The sequence below is a fragment of the Neovison vison genome, chromosome 12 (genome assembly GCF_020171115.1).
Source record: "Neovison vison isolate M4711 chromosome 12, ASM_NN_V1, whole genome shotgun sequence".
Lineage (NCBI taxonomy): Eukaryota > Metazoa > Chordata > Mammalia > Carnivora > Mustelidae > Neogale > Neogale vison.
Window position 1 is genome coordinate 3,808,997 of NC_058102.1, and position 21,575 is coordinate 3,830,571.

Consider the following 21,575-nt stretch of genomic DNA (forward strand, 5'->3'; position numbering starts at 1 on the left):
ACATGAACCCCCAGTGGAGTCACAGACTCCCCGGAGCACTTCACACGACAAAGCAACCCACAGTAACTGAGCATGAGCACTGTTCTGAAGAGCTCTGCCGTCAGCACCCCTGCGCAGCCAGACTAAAGGTGCCGGCTCTAAGGATTCACACAAAGGTGGTCCAAGAACTCCAATGACAGGCCTCAAAGGATCAAGAGATGCTCCCTCTGGTGAGCGCAGAAACAGTGAAGTCCCAGTCTTAAGAGTTTGGCCCTGGACCTGGAATTCAGGCTTCGATCACTCCAAGCAAGGAACTTAACTCCTCCGGGCTTTGATCAGCCAGTTAAATGGGGCACTCATCCAGAATGCGACACAAGGGGCTACCCCAGACTGGGTGTGAGCTGCCTTCCAAGAGCTCACGGCCACAGCCCAGTGAGGAAGACAGTGGAGGTGGCGACATCGCCCGCATGGGCCTGGGGCCCAGTCTGTGTGCAACGATCAAGTAACAGACAAGAGCAGACCCTTCCATTTCATTTACATATTCAGTACGTTCTTCCTTTTAAATAATTTGCCTCTTTCCTGCAAAAGAACATGCTGTTCACTCTAGACAAGACACAAAAAGGGGTTTTGGGCCTTTAAAAAGGAAAAATTTACAGCTGCACCAAGCTAAGCCATGATATGTGTCCTCCAGATAGGAATGTTAATTTTACCTACTGTAACAGGACCTGTAGGTTCAGGAAACTAATGGTGACAGCTTGATTTATGAATTTTGACATATTTCTTGAACTGGGATTACATTACAAAGAAGAGGAATTCTAAGCAAGCCGGATCTTGCCTATACATTCAATCTTCGAATCAATAAACTGGGGTTCTGTGCAACTTGTTTCTGACAGAGGAAAAACACACGGGTTCACCGAGACAGGCCACAGGCCCGTCATTTGAAAGTTCTTAACATACTCCCAGAAGTGAGCTAGAACGGATTCGGGGATCCACAAAGAAAACACTTGGGCTCTTTACAGGACAGTAACCAAAGACAAATTCAACACAGAGAGCGTGCGTGGTCAAACAGGGGAAGTGAGGATTCTCAGCCTGAAGAAAGTTCTCACATTTGCTTCACTTTACTAATCCTCCAAAATGTCCGGTCTATTAAAAACAGTGATGGGGCGCCTGGGTGGCTCAGTGGGTTAAAGTCTCTGCCTTCAGCTCAGGTCATGATCTTGGGGTCCTGGGATCGAGTCCCACATCGGGCTCTCTGCTCAGCAGGCAGGGAGCCTGCTTCCCCCTCTCCCTCTGCCTGCCTCTCTGCCTACTTGTGATCTCTCTCTCTCTGTCAAATGAATAAATATTTTTGTTTTAAAGTAATGAACACAGAATACAGAACGTGAGGATTACCTTCAACTTCATAAATACCTGTGAAATGCTTTCTATGAGCTTCTATTTCAATACACAGCCTGGGAGACACTGGCGTGAGCCAGACCCGCTCACCACAGCAGCTGAGCGGCCGCACACGCGCCATCGGACGCTTCACATATGCGATCCTGGTTTCTCCTTCCAGCCCCGTGGGCAGGCGTCGGGGTCTCCGTTCTTCACACACAGGAGCTGAGACTCGGAGAGGTGAAATCATTTGTCCAAGCTACATGGCTGAGATAGTGAAAGCATGAGGTATCTGGGTATCTAACCACGAGCTCCTGCCTGAGTTCTCTGAATTACGTGAAGCTTTCCATATGCACATCACCCATATCCGTGTATCCGAACAGGACACGCCGCGTAAAGACAGAGGGGCCACAGATGGGTGAGCCCGCTGCCAGGATGTGTTCAGCAGCCTACCTGGAATTCCCCAAGCAGTCAGATGCTGAGGAATGCCATGGAAGATTCCAGTAAAAGGGGAAAAATATGTCCCTGGCAGAGAGTACAGATGACGCCATTATCAACCAGGAAGAGCAGGTTCATGACAAACGAATCATCAAGGAAGAAGCGAAGAACCCCTGGCTAGGGGCTGGAGGGCTGGGGGAGATGGGCCAAGATGGGGAGAGGGAGGACTAGGAGCTGGGCTGGCCAAGGTAAAGCGAGTGATGCCCAAATCCAACCTAGCATGACCTGCCAGGGGTCACTTACAAGTGTGTATTACACCGGAGCCCTAAGTGACAATACACATACCGGAAACAAGCTGGAACCCACAACCAGTACTGTATTTACATGCAGAAAACAGAGGGGACAAGTGCAGGATAAAGCAGGGCAGTGAGAGTGGGGGGTAGAGGCTGGAGAGGAGAGTGTGGGTGGAAAAAGCCGTTCTGCAGTCATCTGAGAAGGTTCTGCAGAGAAGGCAGCTTTTTTTTTTTTTTTAAAGATTTTATTTATTTATTTGAGAGAGAGAGACAGTGAAAGAGAGCATGAGCGAGGAGAAGGTCAGAGAGCGAAGCAGACTCCCCATGGGGCTGGGAGCCTGATGTGGGACTCGATCCCGGGACTCCAGGATCACGCCCTGAGCCGAAGGCAGTCGTCCAACCAACTGAGCCACCAAGGCATCCCGAGAAGGCAGCTTTTGACCTTGAGACCTAAAGGGCAAGCTAAGGTCACCACCTGGGGAAAGAACACTGGCTGGGAACACAGTGCCCCCTAGCACGGGCCAAGAGTGTAGGCGCCCCTGGGGTCCACGGTACCCCCACCCTGACCTGGCGTTCCTTTCTCTGCACAACCATCAGACACCTGGGGGAGCTGACGAGTCAGCCACCAGTCGGCCCGTTCGGGCGCACTGCCAGCCAGCAGGAACCCTAAGAGCAGCAACCTAAATGAAATGATGAGGAAACAGCAACTGATCGCTTAAGCTTTATGATCTTGGAGGCAGATGCGCTGCTTGAGAACACACCAAACAGAAATGGTAAAATAAGGGTTTAACAGTTTGCCCACTCTTGACCCCTGGCATCTAGATGTGAAAACCTGAGGGTGCCCATCACCCTCCCAAAAAAAGGAGCTAAAAACTCATCACATCATGAATACTTAACAATTGTAAATTTAATCGAAGACTTTAAGATTAATGAAAAAAGTATAGTCAGATCTACAAAGCCTAAAATTTGGATTAAAAACGTACCGTCTAACTCCTTAGAAACACTACGCTAGGTAGACGTTCTTAGAGTCTAAAATATAGATATGGTCAAATAAGTCAAATAAAAATAAGGCAAACTACAGTAAGCTAGAGTACACTCGAATATATCGTAAACATAAAGGATCTTCAAAAATAATTATAGAACCCAAAATTTAGAGGAACATTGCCTTTCATTTGGAAAGGTATTTTCTTTTTACTACGTCTCTGTTCGCAAACACAGTAAAGAAATTTTATAGTAAAATATACATTCCTTGAAGAGAAATTATGTTCAGTACAGAGTGGACACTCAACAAACCTTTTATTTTTCATTTTTTCAAAGATTTTATTTCTTTATTTGAGAGAGAGAGGGAGAACACATGCAAAGAGGAACAAGAGAGGGAGAAGCAGGCTCCCTGCTGAGCAGGAAGTCCTGTGTGGGGACTCGATCCCAGAACCCTGCGATCATGACCTGAGCTAAAGGCAGAAGCTTAACAGACAAAGCCACCCAGGCACCCCTCCACAAATATTTTTAAAATAAATTCGCACACAAGAAAAATCTACTGAATGCCAACAATGTGGGAGGCACAATTTAGATGTTGGGAATAATGGGCAAAACATTTTAGTGAAAAATATATTAGAGATTTTTTCATGTATATAAATGAAACCTACCTTCGTAATCGTTAATTCTGAGCTGGGACTCAGAATTGGCCAAACACAGTTTCCGGCCTTCACATCTGAACTTTTCCGTACACTACAGACTTATTTTTAAAAATGCAGTCACGGATGTAATGAAAGCTCACTGTGTGCATATGTCTGAACACATGGGATGGAACGTACGTGTGAATGCTGGGTATCTTCTCTGCCGGGGAGGGGGAGAAGGAAAAGAAGAAACTGAGCAGCATTTCCACAAAACTTTTGGCAGAATGGACGGAATAATTCAAACTGTGGCTCAGCTTATAAATCAATACAGTTTCTTTGCGGGGGAAATGAAGGTAGACAAACTAGCTCATTTGTCTATCCACTTTGGGAAAAAAAAATGCAATCAGCTTTTATGGAAAAAAACAGCAACCATGTTTGGGTTTTCTTCTCATCAAGAATTCACTCAAAGCATTTCTGACAATAGCAAAGGAAAGAAGAAGGGGGGGAAAAAAAAGCACACCATGCATTCCTTACGCTAACAAAGAGGAAGCCAAAGAATGCTTTCTTGGTGTTTACAGCATTAATACCCATGTGCTTCTTACAATAGAAACCAAAACAGAATCTCCATTTCAGGTCCACAAAGGTTTAAAAGTAAACTAATCAGTACAGATGTAGCAAGGAAATACTGTGTTTTGCCGAGCACAAAAAGCAAGGTAAGAATAGAAGTCACCAAGGGTTTGGGAACGGCTCCCTACTATGACCTGGGAAAGGGAAGTCCGGCTACTCCTTTACAATCCAGGAAACACTACGATTCATCACGTGCGCAGAATTAAGAGTGGAAGATCCATCGGAGGACAGGGAAGTAACTTCCTGAGGCAGACTTTTCATCTGAGGCCAGGAACATCTGACTCCCTTAAATACAGCCCCAAAACACAAACACACAAGGGGGCTTATCACCTGTCCTATCATGATGGTGTAGGCCAGCCCCCGTCCTTGCTTCGAGGGGGCTGCTGCTGGCCCAGCCTGCCCCGAGGACACCACTCACCCGCTCCTCTCTGACAGGCTGACTACAGTAACTCTGGTCTCCCCCAGGGAAGGCAGAGCAGTGGTTCCCATTCAATAAACACCAATGGAACACTAAATCATGGGCTCTCTGAGCCCCAGTTTCCTCATTTAGAAAATGATGGCAGCTTTCCAGACTTTTCCAGAGAGACATCCTAAGGCTCCAAGAAACCAATGCAGATGTAACAGGGAAACTAATCCTCTGTACCAGGGAAAGGGCCACCCAGCCGTACAGGGCGCCATCCAGTAGGTGGGTACCACTTCCGATGAAATGAATGAAGGGACAAAGACAAGCACAGAGACCCAGCTGGGCTCAAACAACTTCTGATCAAACCTCAGAGCAACTGGGAGTGCACGAAGATCAAGGACAATCAGTCAGTCATCTTGGGATCCTAGTTCAGAGAGGCAAGGACAGTCCCCAGATGCTCCTTCAGTGAAAGCTTCAGAGGAAGAGATACCGGTCTGTCTTCTCCATCAAAAGACCCCCAGAGCTGGGAACACGCACATCTGACGAACGGATGAGTCAGAGACAGAGATGTGATTACCCAGCAGTGCCACACTCGAACCCAGAGCGGGCAGAAGGGGCCTGGCTAGCCTCGTAGACACAGATACACTGGCCTCTAGCATCTTTGGTGGGAAGTTGATCAGGAAGTCTGCTGACCTCCTCTTCCTCGAAACCCCCCGAGAAACTCCTGAATGAGGCACCGTGGTCCAGTGGGGAGAGCACAGGCCCAGGAGCTCAGTCGGACAAATCTAAATTCTACTTGGAACAATTCAACTCACCTGACACTTGACAGCCTCTCCTGAACGTGGTTGGCAGAACCTGCTTCCCACAGCTGATACAAAGACCCAAGTTGATAACACATGTTAAGTCGCTATCCACAACCCTGGGATGTAGTAGTAAACACGAAACAGGTCTTCAGACCCTCCTCGCGGGTGAAGGATGAACCGCATCTGGTTAGAGGATACGAAATCCCCCGAACTCAAATCTTTAGTCTTAGAGCAGAGACAGAGCCAAATTCCCCTTTGGGCACAAATCTGGGTCGAAGTGGGACAGTCCTCTGGACAATCCAACGAGAATTAACAGCCTGGTGAGAAAGACTGCATTACACTATCATCCATTTCTCTAAAATCGTAACTAAAGTCATCTTTAGGGCACATGACCTCTATCCTTTGAGGCAACAATGGGCAAGGTCAAGGTCTGTCACAGCCAGCCAGAATGAGGATTTTGTTGGCATAGGTAAGAGAGGAGGAGAAACAGAGGCATTCTTAAACTCAAAGAATGAACGTCTTCATACCTTCGAGAATGTTTGCTCAGAAATCAGCAGCGCTATTAGCAATGGCACACGTGAAGGAACACAGCCCGACTTCCTGTGAGCCCCGATGACCTCTCCAGAGCAGCCCTTGGCCACACTCCGTATTTACTCACGGCGCAACCCGATCCTGACTTTGGTGAGTTATTTCATAAGCCTTTTAAGGGTTACTACATATTGTTCCTATAAGAGGCCAATCCAAATTAGCAACAAAAGAATAGTTAAACACAAGAAAAACCACCTCTTTTGTGATCCTCAAGAAAGGCAGTCTTGGCCATTAAAAAGGCAAAGTGTTTTATTCTCTATCAACTTTCTCTTAGAAAAATCGGTCCAGTAATTTTCCAGGGTGGGGACGGGATTAGTAGTCTTCCACTCATGCCTGTTTGAAAATGCGGAGGCGTCGAACCGGTACACACCTCACAGCATGTTCTCTGGCATTTGGTTCTGGGCCGTGTCCTGCCCTCAAAGGCTGCACAACACACCCGTCTCCAAATGTCAGCACCTAAAGATGACCGCTGTATTTCCAGTCTTCTCTCTGCTCTCCAACTGGGTGATTCCTACTGTCCTGTCTCCAAGCACACCGACTCTTCACTCTGCCATCTCTACTAAGTTGTCAAACAGATCAGTAAAATTTCTAAATTTTGTTTTGGATACTGTATTCTTCAGTTCTAGGACGTTCCATCTGGTTCTCTTTTTGGTGTCTACCTCTCTGCTGACTTACGCTATCTTTTCGTTCATTAGACGCATACCTTCCTTTATATCCTCGAGCATAGTTACAATTGCTTTGAAAACTTTGTCCGCTAAACCAGCCTCTGCGTCGCTGTAGTCTCTGCTGATTGTCTTTTTTCTCTTGGAGAATGGGTCATATTTTCCTGCGCCTAGAGTAAGCCTGAATGGTACCTTGGACATTGTGGGTGCTACGCTGGGGGAGCTCTGGATTCTCTTATATTCCTAAAAATAGGTTGATGTTTTTATTTTAGCATTTTGGGGTGCAATTACATGGTCAACTCTGGTGTGGCAGCTCAAAACTCAGGACGATTATTTCATCCTTAGCTTAGCTGCTTGGATCCTGCCCTATGTGCATGGTTCAGGCATCAGGCATGGATTCAGACAACTGATACACAGAATTTGGAGCTTGCTTTCTCCTTCCCACAGGTCCCTCCTTCACTTTCCAATGGCTGTGCTTAACTCCAAACTGCCATTACTTCTTTAGGATGAAGGGAGTGCAGATTTTCTCTAATAAGAGTTTTAAGTGCCCTGCACGATAAACACACTATGCCCCTGCCTTCTTCTGAGGGGCGATTCAATTCCAAAATCTGCCTGTTCATGTCAAATTTGATTATCTTCATACTGCTGTCTTTTGTTCAGAGTTTAGAATTATCATTTGCAGGGAAGGTGCAGTCCAACAGCAGCTTACAGGACCATCACATGGTCCTTACAGAACCCACACGACATTTTTCCCCCTGATCTGGGACTACCCCTCACAATCTTGTGGGTCACAAATTCAGAAAGGGTTCTCCCAGGCAGGCCGTCGCCGATTCATGTGGCATCAACCGTGCAATTAGGAAAACTAAGGAACTGCACAACTATCCAAAAAACTTCCAAGTCAGTCGTCTCCTGCTCACAGGCCCACTGCCTTGGTGTTCCCTGTCACGGCGCTCTCTCTCTCCTCCTTCTACCTCCCCCTCCAGGGCTTCTCTCCATGCAGACTGAGCAAATCACAGCACAGTGATCTCAGGGGATCTATACATCTGACACGGTTAGCCAGCTTTGACGAGGCTAGAAATGGAATATGCCAGACCAGTCCAGGCTCTATCAGAAACGATACAAGATCACTCTCAGCACATATGACTAGTCAAAACAGATGTTTAGCCCTCCAGACTGAAGAAAATGGAGAAACAAATGCTAATCCTTGATGGGAGGATGGCAAAGTCACGCTGCAGGCGCGTTCTGGCTGCCGTCTGGGAAAAACAGGATGGGCCACATACGTATTTGATATTTGATGAAACAATTTTAGTATATGTGCTGCCGAAGCAAGCACGATATTTGATGAAACAAAACAAATGCTGCCCGAAGAAAAACATGAGGAAAATACAGGTAGGATATTTAGTTTAGTGTGAAGCATGTGGTCCAATTCTCCTGCCATCTTGTTCACCACCTTCTCACGTCTTCAGTCTAGTGACCTCTAAGCTATTCAGCACAACAGAGGTTTCCAACGGCAGTCTTCTAAGTTTCCAAAGATTCAATACTTAAATAGTGATCAATTTCAAAAGAGAAAGAAATGTTTATTTGCTATGATCCATTAAGGGTAGGTCACGATTAAAGTTTTGTTTGTTTTTTGATTAAGATAATGGTCCATAATAACTACTATTTATGAAATGTCTACCATGTGTTTGAAAATTTCTAGGCACTTCAACTACCTGTTTTTATTCACTGTTCTCTACATGATTTAAGAGTGTGTTTAAATGCACCAGCTTAGGACACACACTGACAATTTAGGAGAAAGGAGACGGGCTCAAACACACTAAAGAAAAATATAATGCAAAATTACAAAAATACAAACCCTGATATAAACAAATGTGACCTAGGATGCGTATCTGTGGGAATGTGTGCACATACGTATTATTTTAAGCTACCTTCTGAACACTCAAAAACGCTCATTCCAAAAAATGGATATAGTCTAAATTCTAAATACCATATTCTCAACAAAGCCATATGTCTATGTCACATGCCGAGAAATCATCTTACCTTGTCTTGGTTGTCTTTATTCTTGTAACACAGATTTCCAATCAGACGAATGAGATGAGACTTAAACCCCTCCCCCACACTGGAGACGTCACCCTCCGCCCTTATGCAGCCGCTGCTACTGAAGACGCTTGCGGGGTCATTGCCGGCTACGTGAATCAGTCGCAAGAGATCTGTAACGAAAACAGAAAGCTTTATTTTCTGTAAGAAAATTTTTAGTATTTTGTACCGATTTTCCAGATACAAATCTAACTTATATCAATGGATGGAGATAAAATAAAGGTGGAATACCTTTAATGATTAGAAAACTCTTCTTTTGCTTGAAATTTTTTCATGACTCTGGTTTTGGGGCGATAAGCCGTAAGGATTATCCCAACTTGGACTTTATTTATCCACAAAGAAAAAAGTTAGGTAAAAGTTTCCTGCCATCTTTCTTTCTTTTTTTAAAGATTTGTTTATTTATTTATTTATTTGAGAGAGGAGAGAGAGAGAGAGAAAGAGAGAGCGTGTATGCGCTTGCATGTGCATGCGCGAGGGGGAGGCAAGGGGGAAGCAGACTTCCCACTGAGCTACAGAGCCCAACACAGGGGCTCGATCCCCCAACCAGGAGATCATGACCTGAGCCGAAACCAAAAGCCAGATACCTAACTGACTGAGGCACCCAGGTGCCTTCTGCAGTCTTTCTTATAAACAGGTTTCCAATCCCAAATTCTTTATGAAGGAACTCAGGTGAGAACTACAGTCAACTACATCTAAAATATAATCAGTACTTATTCTGTAATGAGCTGTATGACAGAAACCAAGAAGTAGGCTGATTTTTTTTTCTCATTGTCCAGATAACTGAAAGGCAACATGTCCTCTCCCTAAATCTATTCTAGCTATATTCGAAAGAAGTAACAATATTATGCTCTATGAAATGTCTCTAGACAGCATAAGAAAATAGATCATCTTCCAGAAGCTGTGTTTAAGTGTTTCCACGTTTTCTCATTTAGCACCCTCACAAAACTATTAAATGCAAGTATTGTGATGCCTGGGGGGCTCAAGTTGCTTATGTGTCTGCCTTTGGCTCAGGTCATGATCCCAAGGTCCTGGGATCAAGTCTCTCAACGGGCTCCTTGCTCAGCAGGGAGTATGCTTCTCCCTCTGCCTGCTGTTCCCCCTGCTTGTGCGCACTCTCTCTCTGACAAATAAATAAATAAAATCTTAAAAAAACAAAAAATGCAAGTATCACTTTCCCAATTTTATAATGAAGAAATCAAGCTCAGAGAAGTCAGTAATCTGGCAGAGTTGGGAAGACAACCCTGGTCTGCCCTGGCTCCAAGCACACATTTTTCTAAAAAGAGTCTGTTTCCCAGGTTTGTGGTGTTTCATTTTAATTACCACTAAAAGCACCGCCCTCAGAATAAAACACTGACACGAAAGTCTCAACATCTGCTATAGCTCGCTGCTGAGTCATCTGCCCACCTCAATACAAACTCACCATTCTTAGCATACGCATCTCCACAACAAGTATAATCCTTTTTTAAAGGAAAAAAATAGCAAACAGTGAATAACAACACCATAAGCATGGCTAACCACAAGAACAGGTTCTACTTGAATTATTTTGCAAATAGCTTTTTAGCAAAGATGGTGTGCCAACCAATGGTTAAGAACCAAATACATAATCGCTATGTATAAGGCACTCTCCTTTGTGCCCTATAAAAGTAACTGGAAAAAATAAACTTAACAAATGTGGAAAACGAATATAAAAATCACCATCATCACTGCGGAGACTATACCCATCCCCAAACCATCCTCCACCATCATTTCCCTCCTACCACGCCGCCACAGCACAGCTAAGGAAACGTCCACAACATCCACCGTGTGTAACAGCATCAGTATTCCCATCTACTGGTCAGGCATCCTGATAGCAGGTTAAGTGGCAGAAGCCACAGCTGGGATCAAAACAGTGATTCTTCCTCCCTCCCACCAAAAAAAATTTAAAAAAAAAAAAAAAAAATCTCAAAAATATACCAATACACTGAAAATTAAGGATCTGTGTGTGGGCTTACATTTCAGCATGACAAGCCAAAGATTCCTTAATTACAAATAACAGCAGGTGGGAGACTTCACTCACCGATCACTCTTTCCAGCAAGCCAGGAAAAACCTGCAGATAACTGAGCAGATCAGTATTCGCGGTCATTTCACACAAGACATCAAGAAGCCGGATCGTGGCCAACGCCTCCTAAAAATAGAAAGCATGACTTTTAAGTCAAGTGAAATGATCTGCAACTGTTATCGGTAACGGAGAAAGAAAGGAATATTATGAAAAATAGTGAAGAGTTGGTGCTGGGAAAGAAGCATCCAAAGAGAGAAAACAACACGACCAAGAACGAAACACAAGTATTAAATCTGTATGTGAACGATCATTTTTCCTAACAGCAACATCTGCCATCAAGAACGCGAGATTATGTGTCATTATGTGTCTTCTTGGAGTGAGGAGTCAGAAAAGTTCTTATTCAAGCAAAAATACCTTCCAACAGTGGAATAAATGTTCAAAATTACTAGTTACGTACATAACATTTATGCAAATACTTTCTTTTTAAAGCATTCCCAACAAGCAAATTCTACTTTAAAGATTCAACTAGCCCATGAAATACATTAATTTCTTGTCCACAGGAATCCTGTAAAATGCTATGGTTGAAAGAAGTCTGGCGGCAAGAACGCACATTATTTCTGGGTAAATGTAAACCTTTATGCAGTATCTTACAAGGCTGGAGAAGATAACGTTATTTGAAAATGTTAGTTCATGTGACTACTCAATAACTGATCATCAATGGACCAAATGAACCAGAAACGACCAACCACACGGCGTTAGGTAATCTGAAGAAAGTGGTAAAATCCAATTTTGTACAGATTTCGACCCTCATTTTTAACGTGCACATTATTGGGCAAAATGTGGTAGACGCTATAAATTCAGCTCATAAAGACATTCTTCAAAAGAAAAACTACTTCCTTTAGTTAATTCTAAACCTGTACTTACTATTCTCCAGTTATGAGATCTGAAGGTAATATTCTAATCTACCTTTCTGAAATCTCAAAAGAAACCACAAGAAACAACCTATCTTAAAAATTATTTGTTTGTTTGTTTGTTTAGAGGGAGAGAGCGAGTCTGAGGGAGAGGAAGAGTCCCAAGCAGACTCTGCACTGAGTGCGGAACCCGACATGGGGTTGATCCCATGACCCAGCAGTCATGACGTGAGCCAAAATCAAGAGTCAGACGCTCAGCTAACTGTGCCACCAGGGTGCCCCACAACACACATTTTTAATGCCCTGTATCTTTAATTTTACTGTAGCTTTCACTTGCTCGTGAATGAGTTAAGGGAAATATCCAGATGAGAAGGTGGAGATCGGAGCCCCATTCAGAGGACTCCTGAGCAAACCCACAGATGTCATGCAGCGTCAGCACCCCCTCTGTGAATGGGCTGCCCAGTCAGCTGCCCATACTGGCACCTGTGGATGCCATGCCCCCTCCAAGAATGGCTGGTGGCTGTAGAGCTAGGTCAGAATACGTGTCATGGGATCCTGGACACCCTGTCATGCCAGACAGCAAACGGGCGACAGAGACGATCGGGATCACGTTGGAAGGAACCAGAGGCAGACTGAGGAGGCACTGGCTGGCAATGGCGCATGAGAACACGAGGGAGAATTACAGCTGAAACGGACTGAAAATAAATCAAGTGGTTTCAAGGGTGCCTGGGTGGCTAGGTCGGTGAAGCATCCAACTCTTGGTTTTGGCCCAGGTCACGATCTCAGGGTCCTGGGATGGAGCCCCACATCTGGCTCCACGCTCGGCGGGGAGTCTGCTTCCACTCTCATGCTCTTGCTCTTTCTCTAAAATAAATAAATAAATCTTAAAAAAATAAAAAAGGAAATCAGGCAGTTTTAAAACTATGACATCACAACAGTGATGAAATCCAAACAAAACCGGGGCACCTGGGTGGCTCAGTGGGTTAAAGCCTCTGCCTTCAGCTCAGGTCATGATCCCAGGGTCCTGGGATCGAGCCCCGCGTCAGGCTCTCTGCTCACCAGGAAGTCTACTTCCTCCTCTCTCTCCCTGCCTGCCTCTCTGCCTACTTGTGATCTCGGTCTATCAAATAAATAAAATGAAATATTAAAAAAAAAAAAAGAAATCCAAACAATACCACCTCACAGCTGATGTCGTAAAACCAACTCATTACTTACAAGACTGGGAATCAGATTATACCTTGTATAACCTAACAGTTGATTAGGAGAAGTTTGTAAATGCTAAGAGTCAAAATCCCATCATTCCACAACCCCCCAAAGAATGAACTAATCCAGGTAACATCACAAAAAATAAACCAGACGTTACCTGCCTCTTGATGAAAGCACGTATCACCAACAATACAACATTACTGGAAAAAAAGACACAAAAACCTAACCCAGATGTGAACAGGCTCTCTGGAATTATTATCATCAGTCAGAGGAATGCAAGGGAAAGAGGAATGTGTTAAACACCACCACGGAGATAAAATCAGAATTAACCCTGCAGAAAACTCTCCAGGAAAAACGACCCAGGTTCTTCAATAAACATGCTAGCAGAAGAAAAAAGGAGAGAAAACCGAAAGAAGAGGGCAAGAGTGGAACATATATACATGAATGGGCATTTGGGACCCAACCACCGACTATAACGCATGGCCTCTGTTTGTATCCTGACTCAAAGAAATGAACTTGAGCAAAACTACTAGATGATGGGGGAAAATCTGAGTGTTTACTTGATGTTATAATTATACTGCTAATTTTTGAGGTGTGCTTATAGTTGACTTGGGTGTGACTCCTCATCTTCTTTAAAGATACATATAAAATAATGCACTGATGAGACATGCCCAAATTTTGCTTCAATCCAGGGCAGTTACCACAAGATCAGGCTAGGATCACGGACAGAACATGAGTGGTAATGAACTGACATGGCAGACGGGGTTCAGGATGCTTTTCTCGCTTAGTCTGCTTGAAATCTTCCATGATAAGAAGATAAGAATAAAATCAGAGAGTTGGAACGGATCACGTAAATGTTTCCCTCCAGCTCCTAAATTCTAGAAATTAATCTAGTTCCACCTAACACATCCCCAATCTTAATTATTAGAATCCTTTTATTAATAATGTATTCCTAAGGAGCATCTGGAAACCAACAATGAAAAAAAAAGCCAGGAAAATTATTCTCTTGAAACCTAAGGGGAATATTTGAGATGCCCTTCTAGTATTTGTTAAGTATCACACAACTGTAGTCATTAAACTGGGCACTGGGGAAACAGACACAGGCACAGGCACATCAAAGGAACGAGGCTCCACAGCGGGCAGAAAAGGGGGGAAAAGATCAGTCTCCTGTCTAGATCATCCATCTGGGTTAACTCTCCCCTTTGGAGTCTTTGAACAATTTTACAATATTCGAAGTTATAAAAAAGTGATAATGGTGCAAATGACTTGTTCACAGAAACACGGATTCCTTGGGTCTGGCTGGAATGCAATTCATTCCTGCCTCGCGCACAGCCCAGCATGCGCACCTGTCAGTCACTCACTCTGGCATTCTTTCATTGCGTATCAACACGCGGCTCTCGGAATTCTCTGATAGCTATTAGTATCTCACTGGTTCTCTTTGTAAAACATCAGAACACAGAAACGGATCCCCAAACATACAAGAATGTAATATATGACAAGGGCGGCATTAAAAAACAGTGGAAAGGATGAGATTACTCACTAAATGGTATTGACATAACAATTAACAGCTACCATTTGGGGAGCGCTAACCAGGTACCTACCGATCAGTGTAGTAAATGCTAACGTCAAAATACTATTCATCACTATTACTACTATTAATGTACTAACTAGTTCATTAGAATGTACTAATACATTCTCTGTGCAGAGAAACTGGGGCACAGCGGATAAGCAACTCTTCCAAGATCACATACCAGTAATAGAGGAAATCAGGATTCAAACCCAAGTGGTCCTTTACCAAAGATTATAGAATCTTGAATCATCCAAAGACAGAACCTGGATCTATACTTCCCTCCTTGCTCAAAAAGAAATTCAGTTAAAAATGTGGATCAAGTACTAAAAGGATGAGCACATGCATATATCCACAATCTAAGTGAAGATGGTTTTACAGAATATGTAAAAAACTTCAGAAACCATAAGGATAAAGTTGGTAAGCCTAACAAATTGAAGACAAAAATATAAACTTCTAAAAGGCTGAGGATACCATAAGTAAATTCAAACAAAAAATTAACTATGGGGGGGAAGTTTCCTGTATATATAACAAAAACATTATTAAATGTATTTTAGAAGGTAACCTAACATGAAAAACCAATTAACATGCTGGATACTGAAAACAGTTACAGAGAAATGGGAATTAAATCAGATTAGGGAAAGGCTGTAAATCCATATACTCCCATGCTCTTTTGTCTGGCATTTACAAGTATTTCTAAACATTTTAAATAAACAGACTCTTTGACTCAGTGATTCAACATCCGGGAATTTACAATTCCAGATTTACCTGCCCCAAATTGCAAAGATTTCCACGCTACAGCATTACTTGTAAAGGTCTGAGGAAAAACCCTGGCAGCACTTAAAGTGTACGGCGACAGAGAACAAACAAGAAAATTCTATCTCCTCTGTCTAGTGGAATTCTGCTCAACTGTGAGGGAGAAGGAGATGAAGGCACCATCATGTGTTAAAGTGGAAAGATGTACGAGACACTTCAGGCTAGGTAAAATAAGAAGTTGAAGAATAAAAAAAGTATTGTTAAAAAAAATAAAAAGAGGGGCGCCTGGGTGGCTCAGTGGGTTAAGCCTCTGTCTTCGGCTCGGGTCATGATCTCAGGGCCCTGGGATCGAGACCCGCGTTGGGCTCTGCTCAGCGGGGAACCTGCTTCCCCCTATCTCTCTCTGCCTGCTTCTCTGCCTCCTTGTGATCTTTGTCTGTCAAATAAATAAATAAAATCTTTAAAAAAAAAAAAAAAAGAAGAAGGAATGAACCAAAAAAACAGGTGTGTACTTACAAAAATCTCTGAGATAAAAAAGTATACATTGATATGTCCACTGAAAACACACAGGGGTTGGACGGGAATGAGGACTTTTGTTTCACTGACTGCAGTGTGAATTTTTTGTATTTAATAAGCAAATATTATTTGCACAATACAAATATTTAATCTCTTATCGGTCTGTGGGATGAAAGATTACCCTTTCTTATTCCACAAGTATTTATTAAATACTAGGTTAACAGATACTACAGACACTACAACGTAAGTTAGGCACCGCACGGAATAGAAGAGTGAACCACCCCCCACCTGAGGATAATTCTCGTTAACAGATGAATACGAGAAACTACAGAACGAAAAAGAATTTATTTAACTTCCAGAGGAAAGGCCATGCCCCCTACAAGTGACAGGACTAAGACTCAAGGTAAAGCTGGACTGAACCCTAATTCCTACAGGATAAGCAGCGCCTTCGCACCGATGACAACGTTCTCAGACGCTGGAAACAAGTACCCAAAACCCCAAAGCCAGAAACACACACGTTCCTGTGAGGACCTGAAACTGTTTCTATTAAGGAAGACTGAGGACAAGTCTCGGGATTTTAAAGCCAAATGATTACACAAATACGCAACAGATGACCCCGAGACAACATTTTCACCCAGTTTTTTGGTCACAGCCTCATGGGACCCTTACTGGGTATACTGTCCTAGGGACATCACAACTGGGTAAGCGAGAGGTTTGCGGTCTGCTGGCTGTGGGGACGGAAGAGGAGGCAGGACACGGAGCGCTGACCGGCAGCCGCTGCTCACTCCCGCCACGGCGGGTCTCAGGCTACCAGGCGTTCAACAGTCAGCTCACGGATTTCTGCATATTAACGGACTCTCGGTCAGCCTGCACGGGCCGGCTCCAGGAGACCGCTGGGGATATGGTACATTTAAATACCGAGGTGGGAAGTCACCTTAAAAGTGACTGGGGCTTTTTTTTTTAAGATTTTATTTATTTATTTGACAGATGCAAGTAGGCAGAGAGGCAGGCAGAGAGAGGAGGAAGCAGGCGCCCTGCTGAGCAGAGAGCCCGACGCGGGGCTCGATCCCAGGACCCTGGGATCATGACCTGAGCCGAAGGCAGCGGCTTAACCCACTGAGCCACCCAGGCGCCCCGACTGTGGCTTTTTTAAAAACATCTGACTGAAAGGAGAACACATACATACTAACATGTCCAAGTCATGACTATATAGATCAATTAATTTTTTCTATTCATTGGAGAGAAGTGAGAGTGAGTGAGAGCGTGAACGGGGGGAAGGGTCAGCAGGAGAGAGCAGCAGACTCCACACCAAGCAGGGAGCCCGACGCAGGGCTCAATCCCAGGACCCCGGGACCACAACCCGAGCCTAAGGCAGACACTTAACCAACTGAGCCACCCAGGCACCCGATCAATGATTTTTTAAAAAGTGAACTCTATCTGTCAAATAAATAAATAAAATCTTTAAAAAAAAAAAAAAGTGAACTCTCTGGGCTTTTCAAAAGAAAACTGCCAACAATTTTCTATTTATTAATATACAGTAATTCTTCCCATTTTAGAGAAAAAAAAACAGCTTGAAAGAAAAATACAAATTTTCCCCCATATACAAAGTTCCATCAGGTAATTTCTTACTATAATACGGAAGTCATCTATACAGCAAATGCCAGGGCCCTGAAAAAGTCTAAAGCTATAGTTTAACAAGTAGCAAGTTTTACTTCCTTTTCTGTCTCCTAGAGAATTAATTTTTACAACTTTTTGAAGCACAGCTCACTGCTCCTCCTGCTGGAAACGGAGGCAAATCCACCTCCAGAACGGAAAGGCTCCTGTGAGCCAAGGCGTGCCCTCTCCTATCACAGAAATGAGAACGAAAACACGCGCTCTGTCCGTGAGACCCAGTGTGGTCTGCAAGACGAGGTACAGAACACCCAGGGCAAAGTCGCTGGGTAAAAGGTACAGTCACAGAGAAGATCTACCGCCAGAGTCGCAAGCATGGGCTGCACACAGAGGGAGTGAACCGTTCACGGCATCACACACGCGGATCTAGAAAACGTGAACCGATCCGGAGACAGTGGATGGCCCCATGGAAGGGCAGCCCCTCCCGTCTCCCCACCGCACTGCCCGCGTGAGCTGCTCTCCACCTACCACTCCCATCAGCACAGAAATGTTTTTTATCGGTGTTGGCGCGATCCAGTCCACATGCAATAAAACACAGCCATCTTGAGCGCACCGTACTGTTTTGTCAAGGTACGCAGCTATGTACACATTTCTCTTACTCAAAACGTACCCTCATATCCTTCGCCATCAAATCCACCCCTTCCCCTCCAGCCCCATGGGACATCAGATCTGCTTTGTTCGCATCAGTGAGTTTCGCCTTCCACAGAATTTCAGAGATGGAACCGTAAGATACGTTCTCGGGTCTGGCTAATCTCGGGCCGTAAGCTCGTGATTCCTCTCTGTTGTCGCATCACAAACCCCTTCCTTTCTACTGCTGCGCCATTTTCCAGAGACAGAACCGTTCTAACTTGAAGACGGAAGGGAAGGGGGATGGAACGGACAAAAATAATGAGAGTTTCTCAAGTGTGAAGGATGTATCAATGCTTCCGTCGCCTTAGTAAAGACTGGACTAATCCAAGGCGGCCTCGAGGAAAAGAAAACAGAATAATCACAGGATGGTGTATGATCGGGAACGTCCTATAGGGACAGAAGAAACAAACATTCTGGAAGGCAATTTAGAAATGTATACCATAAGCTTTAATACTGGATATACCCTGGGCCGCCTGGGTGGCTCAGTCAGTTAAGCATCCGACTCTTGATTTCGGCTCAGGTCATGATCTCAGGGTCCGGGGATGGAGCCCTGCATCGGGCTCTGTGCTCAGCACGGAGTCTGCTTGAGATTCTGTTCCCTCCTCACCAGATGCTCCTCCCCCATCCCAAGTGTGTGTACTTTCTCTGTCTCGCAAATAAATACATCTTTACCAATTAAAAAAAAAAAAAAAAAAAGACAACACAAAACTGGATGTATCCTTAATACCCAGCACTTCTGGGTTAAGGGTGGAAAGGTACAAAGATGGAACGGCCAAGACATACATGGTAGCACTACCTTCAGGAAACAGAAATAAGAACCACCCGATGGTCCAACTAACAGCTGGACAAATGAACTATGGCAAATTCTTCATTTTTAATGTTACACTGACTTCATTCCGCAAAGACTAAGTGCCTGCTGTGTGCACAGTACAATGAAAGTTAACAGTCAAAACTCCTACCCTCATAAAACTTACATGCAGGAGAAGAAAAAACAGAAACTTACAAATAGCACAGCCTGATTTCATTTTTAATACATATATATTTGTGTGTGCATGGATGAACATATATATTTGATGTTATCTTCCTGGAAAAACATGTTCGCTGGAATTTGCTTTCAGGTTGGGTGCTGGGTGGCTCAGTGGGTTAAGCCTCGGTCTTCAGCTTGGGTCATGATTCCAGGGTCCTGGGATCGAGTCCCGCATCGGGCTCTCTGCTCAGCAGGGAGCCTGCTTCCTCCCCTCTCTGCCTGACTCTCTGCCCACTTGTGATCTCTCTCTGTGTGTCAAATAAATAAATAAAATCTTGGAAAAAAAAAAAAAAAAGAAGAAGAATTTGTTTTCAGGTCACTAACTCTGGACAACAGGAATAAGGGCACTGTTTTCCCCTGCCGTATTCTCATAACTGTTCTAAAACAAGGACACTGTCCTCACCCATCCGGGCCGTGTAACAGAATACCACAGACTGCGCGGCTTAGAAGCAACACTCAAGGCGGTGGAGACCCAAGTCCCTGCTCGTGACGGCTGCGTTCTGATGAAGGCTCTCTTCCAGGCTGCAGACGGCTGACCTCTCAGTGTCCTCACGCAGTGATGGGGCAAAGGATGACGGCAGGGTCTCTTTATAAGGGCACTAGTCCCACTCCTGGGGCTCCCCCCTTAAGACCTCCTCGCCTCCCACAGGCCCGGCCTCTAGCTAGGACCACCACCTTGGCCATCAAGTCTGCAGTGGATTTGGAGGGGAGGGGACACAAACATTCAATCCACAGCAGTCCACACATTATTCAAGCGATATTTTTTAAAGCTTTTATAAAAGAATTCTCAGAGAGGGCCTGGCTGGGTCAGAAAATCCCCTGCTCTCTCCCGTCCGAGACTCAGGAACCCGCTCTCACCTCACCGTCCGCGTGCTGCTCGGACGTCAGTCTGGCCACCAGCTCGCACCGGTCCACAAACGTGCTCGCGATCAGCTCCGCATGGCTCAGGAACACAGGGATGTCATCCTTGGTCAGCGGCTCATCCCCCACTAATTTCGCAATTATGAGGTCCAGCAACGTAACTCTGGACAATGTACAAGAGTTTCAGGTGAGTATGTAATCCAACGCTAGAAATACTGAGCGCGCATTCTAAGAGAATATGCTTACTTTTACATTTCTCACTTTGTTTCTAAGGTCTAGCTAAGGGAAATACTTTTTGTGAATAAAATCAATCTTCATCAATTACGTACTTTTTAAAATTGTGGCTTCTTTGATGGGCCAGAACGACAGAAACCATCACCTTTTCAAGATGCATTCCTGTGGGCCCTTCACTCAACATTTCAGAAACGCTGTCGGATTAGGTTTTGTAACACACACACACACACACACACACACACACACACACACACACACGATGACAACAGCAGCAAGGTTCAGTGGGCTAATAATGTCGATTCCCGGCTCACTGCTGGGCTAACAAGCGTTCGACACACACGATGTCCGAGAGGCAGCTACCATCCCTGGCCCGCGTTCCGCACGGCGAACTGTACCAAACTCTTCCCGTATTTTTGCTAAATGACAGGAAAGATATCAGTCTGGAAAAATCACACACAGACCGTACCAGTTTTCAAGACTCCTAATGGCCTCCGATTTCTTATAGCAACGACTAATTCAAAAGAAAACAAATAATGCCCTCGACTGAGCACAGAAGAACAAGTAGTTCAGTATTAGGATATTTTTCATTTTCCCTTATTCACACAGAAACTTTACAAATGAATGGGGTCCTCTCGAGCCATAAAACCAGGCTTCCCACTTTTCCCAGGCAGGTAACTTTCCAGAAATGCCAGGGAGGAGGCCAGCTAAGGAACCCAAATATCTGCTCTAAAAACACTCCTTTTAACCTGGGACACTGGGGCAATGCTTGTAGGTATGAGACGTCATGAGCTCTGGTTTCCGGGAATTGAGCACCTTGTGGGCTGACACTCAGAACAGAAAAGAAGGAGGAAGAAAGGAGGAAGAGATCGTGAAGGAGCTGCATGAGGTCGGAGACAGAGGGGCAGGCCCAGCGTGGTACCCGAGCGCGTCCAGCAGGACGGGGAGCACCCTGGAGTCCCAGGGGACATTCTGAGAGCCCTGGAAGCTGGAGCTGCCAGGTCAGCGCAGACGCGGCCTTCCTTACAAGCTCACCACGGGCCGTCCACCCCTCAGACCTCCCTCTCCTCTCCACTCTATTGCGTCACTGTAACACAGGATAGCTAAGCAGAAGAGCTGAAAGTGATTTTAAGGTCAAAATAAAAAATAAATGTTCAAAATACAAAAACACAAATCAAGCTTAAATATCACCTGAGAATAAATGAGACTTCATTAAATGATCCTACTGTGTTCTCTGCCAACAAAAACTTTTAGTGGCTCCAATTATTAGGGAGTGGGTC

The 21,575-nt window shown here is 44.6% G+C and overlaps 1 protein-coding gene across 1 annotated transcript in view; it reads right to left on the reverse strand.

Annotated features, from left to right (window-relative positions):
• ATXN10 (ataxin 10) overlaps positions 1–21,575 on the reverse strand; it is a 159,327-nt gene that overhangs the window by 79,183 nt on the left and 58,569 nt on the right. The window contains exons 7-9 of the mRNA XM_044228553.1: positions 20,062–20,227; positions 10,937–11,045; positions 8,824–8,993 (exon numbers count right to left, since the gene is read on the reverse strand). Coding sequence (XP_044084488.1) covers positions 8,824–8,993; positions 10,937–11,045; positions 20,062–20,227 — 445 coding nt within the window. The remainder of the gene's footprint in view (positions 1–8,823; positions 8,994–10,936; positions 11,046–20,061; positions 20,228–21,575) is intronic.